The 11,219-nt window shown below is 29.8% G+C and overlaps 2 protein-coding genes across 5 annotated transcripts in view; both read right to left on the bottom strand.

The window, feature by feature from the left end:
* LOC123269840 (chaoptin) overlaps positions 1–11,219 on the bottom strand; it is a 42,444-nt gene that overhangs the window by 3,022 nt on the left and 28,203 nt on the right. For all 3 annotated transcript variants that reach the window (XM_044735710.1, XM_044735711.1, XM_044735713.1), the window contains exon 7: positions 463–979. In XM_044735710.1, the coding sequence (XP_044591645.1) occupies positions 463–979 (517 nt within the window). The remainder of the gene's footprint in view (positions 1–462; positions 980–11,219) is intronic.
* On the bottom strand, positions 5,320–7,286 carry LOC123269842. 2 transcript variants are annotated; one of them, XM_044735715.1, is made up of 3 exons: positions 7,020–7,286; positions 6,632–6,951; positions 5,320–6,562 (listed from the first exon to the last, which is right to left on the bottom strand). In XM_044735715.1, the coding sequence occupies exons 2-3, from the start codon at positions 6,639–6,641 to the stop codon at positions 5,748–5,750; spliced, it is 825 nt and encodes a 274-aa protein (XP_044591650.1). In that variant the 5' UTR covers positions 6,642–6,951; positions 7,020–7,286; the 3' UTR covers positions 5,320–5,747. The 2 variants fall into 2 exon arrangements, with proteins under 2 accessions (XP_044591650.1, XP_044591651.1); XM_044735716.1 differs by having other exon boundaries at positions 6,632–7,286.

Genomic DNA, 11,219 nt, shown 5'->3' with positions numbered 1-11,219 from the left:
ATTATCCAAAAAAAAAAATAGACCAAACATTTTCTGTCACCGTATAAAAATAAAATAAAATAAAAATTACCGAAAACTTAAAATCGAGTGACGTAAATAAAAGTAGTGGTAAATTTATTTTATGTGGATACTAAAAATACAAATTGGAATTAAGACTAATAAATGTAAAAATCCAAATTAGAGATTAAAGGTAAACATACATATATATTATAAAATAACATTTGTACGAGTAAAAACAAATTAAAATGTAAATGACTGTTGAATACGAATAATTGTACAGTAAAAAAAGTAGAAAAAGGTTGTCATGCTGATGCGAACGAATAAAATAAAAATCATGGAAAAAAAAAAAGAGAAATAAAATATTTGAAAATGCATAATGGATGTGTAGATGTGTACGTATGATAAATTGTAAAATAAGTATTAATATGTAGAAGGTAAAGTTTGTTTAATAGTTATAGTTACCGGCAACGAGATTCGTGCCAACAGTTTCCCATGAGAGATTGCCGTAGATGACTGAAGGGCTGAGCTCGTTGATATGGTTGTTGCGTAAATCAAGTGTAAGCTGGGACATGGTACGTGCCAGCGATAAAAATATATCTGACTGGAAGCGTCTTACGTGGGTGTCCTTGATTCTGAGAATAAGCTTCCCTGCTTGTATGGTCAAAAATGCTTCCGAGGAAATCGCCTCAAGCTCTTGACCCGTTATCGTAAGCTCCCTCAGTCGTTTTGTAAAAGTATTATGTATCTGCGTCGAGAGGACTTTCTCTGTTACTTCTATCTCCACTGTACGTAGAGGTAATCCACTTAAAACTCGTTGTAAATTAAAATTATCAACCAAAGGCCACGTCTGGATGCTCAGTTCTTTCAAGTACTTTAAGTAACGCAAACAATCATTGTCGATAAATTTAATACGACGCAATTTACGTAATACCAGGCTCTCCAAACGTGGATACCCGTAGAAAGTCTCCTTCTCCAGAGCCTGAAACAACGTTAAAGAAATAAAAATATAACACACACTATCACAAATTGATTTTACGAAATGGGAAATGGGATACTTAAAAACTTTTGTACAAACAATCTAGTTCGCCCCAGTCTTTTGCTTTTTTTTCTTTTCTACTCTGTTTAATTAAAATTATACTTGGTAATTCTTTTAAGTATACGAGTTATAGAGTATTTAATTTCTCAATGCTCGCCTCAAGTGTGCAAGACATAGGACAATTTATTTTTTAAATTGCTTCCCAATTATTCAAATACACTACTCGCTAAAATTGGTGCTTTAGGAAAACAAAATAACGCAAACTTCACGAAATGCAACTCTGCGAAAAATGTTCGTAAGGTGGAAAATGGAGACAAAAGAGAGGAAGCTATTAGGAAGATTACTGAAGGAATAGTCTTTTGTACAAGTTTTTTCTGAAAGCCAAGCAGAATTGATAAATATATTTTTCCAGTTGTGTTTTGTGACTTTTACACGGTCAAATTTGTGGAAAAATTTTTTAAAGTTTTCAATAATTTTTTTCAATTAACTATGAGAAATACACGGAAAATATGAGAACTTTTTCTTTAGAAAATTTTATCGATCTTGTTTTTTGGGAGTTTTTTTATATAGCGCTCTCTACTGTCTCAACATCGAAAAAAGTAAACTGTAAAATTCATTCGGATTCCGGTTAATTTTTATACTTTCAAACAGTTCAGTGGATGTCGGATTGGCACAAATGTAAATAATAGGGTAGGGCGGGGCTAGTTGATCACTTTTTGATTCGACCTACCATAATTTTAAGACGATGTATCGGATTTAATCAAATCATATACTGTTAGGTTCGTAATTTAGTCCTTCTTCAAAAGGTCTAGCGACACAAAAACGATCCGAGTCCAAATTTTCAAGTTATTCCCGGAAATACGCGAGCGCTCCAAATTGCTCAACGTGCCCCACTAGTGAGGCTAGTTGAGCATGGGTATGATGAATGTGGAACGCTTCACGTAATAATTACCGTAACTCCTATTCTTTCCCACTTCAGAGCATTATTTATATTTGTAAAAATGCTTGCCGTAAGATGGACGGTGTGGCTTAATGTATATAGAATAATCGAAAGGAAATTTAGTGTAGACCGGATAGCTCAAATGGTAGAGTAGCCGACATGTCTTCGGAAGGTTCTGGGTTCGAATCCCAGTCCGAGCTATCTAGTAATTTTTTCTCGCATATTCTATAAACTCACATTAAGATGATCCTCTCCACATTCCTTTCTCAATCCTTTCCTACCAATATCCTGTTACGTGAATGTGGAACGCTTCACGTAATAATTACCGTAACTCCTATTCTTTCCCGCTTCACAGCATTATTTATATTTGATTTTTAATTGATTCACTCCCAATGGGAGTGATATTTACTCCGAGAAGGAGTTAATTTTTATTAATAATAAAATTCACTCCGCATTCACTCCCAAATTAAATAAATTTAGAAATAAATGAATTTTTGTAAAGAAAATATTTTTATAAAACCTTTTTATATTTAATTATTAAAAATTAAATTTATTATTTTTAATAATATTTCATTTTAATTATTATTATAATGTTTTTATTTGGGTCATCCCACGTCAAATCGACCAATAGTTGGACTCGACCCCTTTCGATTTGGACAAATTTTGGTCAGAAGTTTTCTTTTTTCTTATAACGAAGTTCTGCCAAAGGAAAAAATTAAAAAAATTTTTTTCAAAAGTTATGCAAAACCCAAAATTTCACTATTTTCCATATTTTTTAAACTTATGTTTTAAAAATCTCGAAAACTATTGCAATTAAAAAAATCGCATTGAGTAAGTTTCAAAGGGAATACTTCGGGCTATTAAAAAAAAAATTTCCGAAAAAAAATTTTTAAAAATCTCCAATTTAAGAAATTTTGAATTTTTGAAAATTGTTAAAATTAACCGTCGACAATAAATGTTTTTTTTCTCATCATTATGCCACTAAATGAAATTTCAACTGTTCAAAATATCAAAATTACGTGATTTGCCAAACACAATTAGGATAAAAGAAAAAAAAGAAAAAAATTTTTTTTAACAAATTTCAAAAATTCACATTTTTGAAAAAACAAAAAACACAGTTCCAAAAATTTCAGGATCTTTTAAGATTGGTACAAGGTAGTACACAAAAAAATTTGAGCCAAAAATTTATTGTCGACGGTCAATTTTGACAATTTTCAAAAATTCACAAATTGCAGATTTTTCAAAATTTTTTTTCGGAAATTTATTTTTTTTTGATAGCCCCAAGTATCCCCTTTGAAACTTACTCAATGCGATTTTTTTAATTCCAATAGTTTTCGAGATTTTTAAAAGATAAGTTTAAAAAATATGGAAAATAGTGAAATTTTGGATTTTGCATAACTTTTGAAAAAAATTTTTTAATTTTTTTCCTTTGGCAAAACTTCGTTATAGGATAAAAGAAAACTTCTGACCAAAATTTGTCCAAATCGAAAGGGGTCGAATCCAACTATTGGTCGATTTGACGTGGAATTACCCTTATAGTAAATTAATTTTTAAATTTTTTTGTAGAACGAAAATTCATCCTTATTTTATTTATTTTAAAAACTCCGAACGCGGATGTTTTTCGGAGTGAAATTCGAAATCACTCCGCAAATAAAAACTCCGGATTCACTCCCTACGCGGAGTGATTAATTACTTCACTCCGGAACTCCGAGTGATGGGAGTGAAATTCACTCCCGATTCACTCCGGATTTTTTACAGTGTAGTTGTGAAATGGCTAAAATAGACGGAATGACTGTATAGAATGATATGAAAACAAAATAAAATTGTAATTAACAAGCGAATATTTAATTTATTATAATTCTACATACGTATAATTATGATTATAATAATAATTATAAACATAACAATATTAATTATAATTATGTTATATATTTATTAATATATTATCAATATGAGTTATTTTAATTTTTACACATGATATTAAATCATCACATGTACAAATCAATTGATAATTATCAATTTAGTGAAGAAAAATTTCATTTTTCAATATTGAAAATCTAGTAGGGTTGGTTTAACACGCAGTCAGCGCCTTGCTCAACTAGTCCCAATTGAGGTAACGAAATAAAAGTTAGGTTATAAAAGAATGATAAGAATTAAAAATAAACAATCATATATAATCGAAAGGGCAAACATTAAGTCATCTTTGAATACTTTCGTGATCACGAAATAGCATTTTTAAGCGAGTGTAAGAGAAAAATTCTAAAGACCTGTTTTTTTTTACGCAAAAAAAAAAGAAAACGTTTTGTCAGTTAGTCTAAACATCGGACGGCAGTTGACTTTCGCGCGATGTGTTCTCCTCTCATAACCCTTTCTTTTCACCATTTACACTTTTGTTGTAAGTTGCTTAGTTTTCGAGATATTTCGATTGCACAACTTACCCCTAGGATCAACTAGCCCCGCCCTACCCTACACAGTAAAAAAGTTTTCGTCATTGTGTAAAGTGTAAAAATGTTTGTGTAGAATTTAAAATTTTAGTGTGTAGAATTTAACATTTTAGTATGTTGATTCAACACAATAGAGTGTTGATTCAACACAAATTGTGTAAAAAAAGTCATCAACACAAATTTTTGTGTTAAATTTGACGGAAAATTTTTTACTGTGTACTAAACTTAATGTAGAAAGTGTAAAAACCACTATTTATAATTCAAGATCGAAAATATGGATTAGCAGCTGTCACTGCAGTAAATAACGACTCTCTCATCTTAAAAAATTACAGTTTCAAACAGTTAAAATTGCCGTTTCAATATATAGTCAATACTATGAGGAGAAGGGAAAGGTCTCACACTGGGATAATTTAACATTTGAAACAGTAAAAATTCTATACTCTTAAAACATATGGGGTATTCCATGCCAAATCGACCACTTTTGACCCCGACCCTTTTCGATTTGGCCGAAAGTTTTCCATCCTTTTCTACCCTATAAAAAACGGTTCTCAGAATTTTTTTGAATTTTTTTACCTAACTCCAAAAAAGTTATGAATTTTTCAAAAATGGCTTTTTATTTTCAAATAGCCATAACTTTTCAAAACTAAACATTTAGGTACCTTTTTTTTTAAATTTTTGTTTTTAGATGTACTTTCCGATAAAAATATTAAAAATTTTTGTAAGTCAATACATATGGAATTTTTCAGTTTTTGACAAAAATCAATGATTTTTCGAAGTTCGACATTTTTTTAAATTTTTTTTCTAAAATAAACTTTAATCAATTCCACAGTTATCCCTGTAGAACCCAGATTGGGCCGATTTCTCTTTCTATTTTTTATTCAATTGAAAAAAAATTGTTGAATTTTCAAAAATGGAAAAAAAATTTTTTTTCATAAATTTTATTTATATAATGAGATAAATACAATTCAACGATTTTACGGCATTACATTCACAATTTAGAGGCTTCATCGATGACTGTAATTAGTAAGATCAATAATTGATGCAGCTAAAATTAATTACTTTTCTCTCTGTCGTTTAAATATTTTACAAATTCTGTGTTCATTCGAATTCGAAAAGTTTTTAACTAGTAAACAACCATTTTTGTCCGGAATTATACAATGTAGTTGTTGAGTTCCTGTAATCGGTTTCGTTTTCAAAAATCGATCATTTAAATCATTTACTGCTGTGTCATAATCTTCTTCTGGGGAAAACTTCACTATAATATTCGGCAAGTTATCCGGTGCAGAAGCCCATTCAAAAAGTTCTTCTGGTGTCGTTATTTGTTTGTCTACCGCGAGTTGGAGACTTGCTCTCGCTGCAAGTCGTTTGAGAATACCACCGATTCCATCACACGGACCTTTCCCATGGGCAGTCGCAAAAAATGCCATTCAGCAGGAATATCAAAATCATCTTCGTGGTAATATAAATTTACAAAGTTTTTAAAGTTTTTAAATTGTTGAGGAGCTCCATCAGAAAAATAATAAATCTTGTTACAACGTTCAGGAAGACTTTTCACGTAATCAGTTATTATTTCGATGAAAACATGAACAGCATCGGCATCATGTTTGTTAGAATCTGAGATAATTACTAAACTTTTGTGTTCAAGTTTGTTATTTACTTTATAATAAATAACGACTGGAAAAACTGTTGCCTGATTATTATTCCAGTGAAAACCAGCTGCCGCATTTTGTACTACGAAGGCATAATTTTCTGCAAAATCACAAATAATAACGTATTCGTTTGGTTTCAATGTTTCTTTCAATGTCTTCAAGAATTGGGCTTGCTCCTTAGCAATGAACGAATGAGGTAGAAGAATTTCTAACTCACTACAAAATTTTTCCACAAATTCTTCTGTAGGCTTAATAATAGTTTCTAAACTACTTCTCGGTTTTGATATCCAATATTTATATGTAATATTCTCGATTTCCCGGTCCTCAAAACATTTCAGTAAAATTTTACTCAACTCATCGACCCCAGGACAGTTTTTACATCCACCTAAATAACACTGAAAAGATGGATTTTCACATATAATCATGCTCAAGTAATCGCTGTAGTGTTTAATGGGCTTTTCTGTGTTCCTTGTCAAAGAATAAATATTTGCACCTAAAATAACAGTAATTTAGTAAACTTAAAATTCACGCATTTATAATTATTAATTAATTTGATAATTACCAAGCATCATTAACTTCACGTTTTGATGAATCGTACACACGCAGATGGTGTGTGTTCCACTTGCCCCTGCTAACACACAATGTTTTGGTCGCAAAGAAGCGAATTTTGAAAATCCAATTCTCTCAGCAGGATTTATTTCACAGAAACATTGGTATAATTCTTTTAAGTTAGACAGGATAAGTCTTTTTGGACGTGTATCCGATTACCATCATCACTTCGAATTGATACAAAGTCTTTCATACCGGGCATTTGAGCACTATACTCATCATCGTTGTAAAAATTTTCAACTTTTAATTTTACCTGATCAGTAATTGTCCTCCCTATACAAAAATGTTGAGTAATTTAGTTTTCAAGTGTATTTAAAACATCGATTTTACGCTACCCATACCTAATTTCGATTCAGGTGTAGAAAGTAAACCCGTTTCTTCAACCAATTTTTTGCTACTCTTGACAAATGTCTTGATGTATTCATAGTTTCACAAATACGTCTCTCACTCCATTTTACAGGTAATAATGTTAAAATTTGTATTTTCAAAGACTTATCAGTTTCTTTATCGTTGAATTTATCATACAACATTTTAATTAGAGAGCGAAAATTTTCACCATCGTCATCAATCGATTCTTCATCTGAAGAAGAAAGCAAAAGCTTTTCAAGCTGTCGGATACCCGATTTATTTTATTGTTCAAAAATTGATTATCATTCAATTTCTTCGATGGAATCGGTGATTGATTTAACAATTCTAATGCATGGTTTATTACGGGTAATTGAGTTGCAGCGCTAACTTGGGATCCTGAGCTTGATTGTGATGCTTTGGGTTCGCTATCAAATGACATGGAACCTTAAAAAATAATTGAAACATATAGCTACTAGAAATGTATTCAAGTAACGTATAAATAATTAAAAAAACTTACGGAATGATAAGGATAATGGGAGATCCGTGGCAGTTGTATTACTATCATTATCAGCCTGATCATTGTTGTCATTATTGTCACTATAGTTGTCTTCACGGTCACTTACATCAGCACTAGGATCATTACGAGCATTTGTTTGTTGCTTCACTAACTCTGAAGCTTTTTTTCGACATGAACTGCATAATAAATAATTATCATCTAATCCTAACGTTACTTTCATAATATCAGTCGCCGGACGTAAACCAATTTTTTTAAAATGAGATTCCAACTCAAAAGGATTACAACACCGATCAAATACCTTTTTTGACGCCATAAAAACAAATTAAAAAAGCGCTTATAAACTAGAGAAATTATTTATTTATACAACAAATGTAATGACAAACTTTTATAAAACACTAGATTGCACAAAAGATTTATAGGTTATGTTTTAGATCTCAAAATGAAAAAGCCGCACTTTTAATCAAAACATACTAGCTTATAGCATCTAGTTTACTGGCTATAGGTAAGTCGATAATTGTTATCCCTAGTTTATCGATCTAATTGATATATTAAAATTTGAATCTTACTAATTACAGTCATCGATGAAGCCTCTAAATTGTGAATATAATGCCGTGAAATCGTTGAATTGTATTTATCTCATTATATAAATAAAATTTATGAAAAAAAATTTTTTTTCCATTTTTGAAAATTTAACAACTTTTTTTCAATTGACTAAAAAAATAGATAGAGAAATCGGCCCAATCTGGGTTCTAGAGGGATTACTGTGGAATTGATTAAAGGTTATTGTAGAAAAAAAATTAAAAAAAAATGTCGAACTTCGAAAAATCATTGATTTTTGTCAAAAACTGAAAAATTCCATATGTATTGACTTACAAAAATTTTTAATATTTTTATCGGAAAGTACATCTAAAAACAAAAATTTTAAAAAAAAAAAAGGTACCTAAATGTTTAGTTTTGAAAAAGTTATGGCTATTTGAAAATAAAAAAGCCATTTTTTTGAAAAATTCATAACTTTTTTGGAGTTAGGTAAAAAAATTCAAAAAAATTCTGAGAACCGTTTTTTATAGGGTAGAAAAGGATGGAAAACTTTCGGCCAAATCGAAAAGGGTCGGGGTCAAAAGTGGTCGATTTGGCATGGAATACCCCATATATATTTTACCAGTCCAAGCAAATCAATAATTATAGTTTGATTTTTAGCGTTGCGTTTAAAATTTACCATTTTACTTTGTAAATATTGACGTTGCTTGTATAGAAATTTAGTAACTGTAGTTTATATTTTTTACATATCATGCGATCATTTTTTAGGTACGAAATGATAAGTATCAAAGTCAAAATTCTTAACCCTAGACTGGTCAACAAACGCGACCTAACAACTTTGGTCAAGTGATGAGGGATTTGCCGCAATGCTTTTAGAGCGTACAGTGTTGCCAGTTCATACACGTTTCACAGGCAGAGACTAGATGTATTTTCAGCAACGCTGCGGACAAAATAGTATATTACACACCGAGAGAAGTAAAGTAAGAAATGTCTTAGATCACAGGTTGGCCGAGGCGAAGCCGAGGTCAACAAACATGTGATCTGAGGCTTTCTTATTTTCTTTCCGAGGAGTGTATGCTATTTTATTGCTCGACGAAAGCAAAATGTGGCAACTTCGTTTAGCGCAGCGGGCCGAAAGTTAATGCTTTCTGCCCGTCGAGCAAAAAAACTACTTACGACTCTGGTCAAGCGATGAGGAAAGTCCCGCAAATTTTTTTAAGAAATTTTTTTTCAGCAATTTAACGTTTTCGAAGATGTTTGAAAAAATTATTAATATATTCTAAAATGTTCAAGGAACAAAGTCAAATTTTTTTGAATAATTTTAGTAAATATTGAAGATGTAATAAAAAAAATATAATTAATCGCGGCGTCACGCTCAAAGGGTGATCAGTCTAGGGTTAATTATTATACTTTAAAATTTTCGACTTTCACATAGAGAATATTACTGATTGAAATAGTATTTCCTTCTATGTAAATAAGAAGTTGTAACATTTAAATGATAAATATTATAAAGTGATTGTTAAAATCACGATTTTATAGTTTTAAATGGTAATTTTTTCCAGTTGATCATTACTTATTATAAATAGACTATTATTTATTACAATTTACTTTTTTCCATGAAGCATTTTATACATTTTTGAAATAAATTATTTTCATGTGGAAAAAAAGCGATTTTTTTTCTTAAATTGCATTTGAAAGTTTAAAAAAACACAAATAAATTAATATTTCAATCTTTTATAAAATAAATCAATTTTCATCATAAAATAATTATTCTTAAGTATAGATAATTTTTTTATATCAATTCTTAATAATTGAACCTTTTATAAATTTATCAAATCAAACTTTAATTATACCTCTGCTCCCTCTAGATCATGACTCTTCAGCAATTTCCAAAATTAACTCACCGATCTTGTTTTATGTTTATTAACTATTAATTTCTACATATTATATAATAAATAAGTCACCGATTATTGTTAGTCGAGACTTTGTAGAAGCTATTTATGTTCTCCGGACAATATTACATATAGTATTCAAGGGATACATAATCACCAAATAAGCTAGACCACAAAACAACTACTAATAAATTCATCGATTGAATGCATTAATCATCAATATGAACAATATTTTATAGACCACCGCATCGTGACACTATTTTTCAAAGGCAAACACCAACGTCTTCTGTATGAAGAATAATTACTGTAATTAATTAAGCCCACTGGGTATGCACATAACCCAGTGAATCCGTAGTATTAATTATTATTAGCTGATGATATTGCGTCGTTAGTATATTGTATACGTTGCTTAAAGGCAAGAGATTACTCCGGGTGGCTCAAGTATGTGCTTACCTTTATAATCTTGGCTTTGACCATAATCAATAACCACTAACTCTAATTACTGCTTGCAAGCTCTTGTTAAGTTAGAAGTTTTTTTTAGTTCAGGAATGCTTGACAAAAATTTTGATATTTTGTTAATTCGACTCTTGATCCAGTAAGTCAAGTTTCTCCGATTAATAAATTTAATTTTGAATGATTCAATCCATGCAAAGTGTATATCTATGTTAAATTAATTAACTCAAATTGTTTCAAATTATTTTTAATCAATTAAAATTAGATTTCTTAGTCAGGGTTTATAAATAATTTTAATTAATAACAGAGGTATAATTAAGAGTCACATTCATTTTAATTGTTAATAATGGGCAATATTTTTTTTAGTAAAACATTAAATAGAAATTTATGATGCAATAAAAAGTAATTTAATAAATTTTTATTATCAATGGGAATAAATTAATAGCTAAATTTTTTTTATTATAAATATCGGATAAAAAAACAAATTATCAATTGAATTTATTCAATATACGGAAAATAAAACTCATTGGTTTGAATACTCGTTCACTAAATAAGATATGATGGTAAGTTGTAAAAAGTTAACATTCGATACTTTAAAATTTTATTTAACAGTTAATAAATTATTTATGTTTGTGTCTTGTCAATAAACTACATTAGTGAATATAAATAACATTACGTGGAAAAAATAAAAAAATTTAGATATTCTTCACAATTTTTTTTTTCAACATGTTCTTTTCATAGAAAGGGTTAAAGATAAAAGATGGTTTAATTTTTTAAAAATTGAGTTGGATGAA

The sequence above is a fragment of the Cotesia glomerata genome, linkage group LG7 (assembly GCF_020080835.1).
Source record: "Cotesia glomerata isolate CgM1 linkage group LG7, MPM_Cglom_v2.3, whole genome shotgun sequence".
Classification (NCBI taxonomy): domain Eukaryota; kingdom Metazoa; phylum Arthropoda; class Insecta; order Hymenoptera; family Braconidae; genus Cotesia; species Cotesia glomerata.
This window is presented reverse-complemented; position numbering and strand designations above follow the sequence as displayed.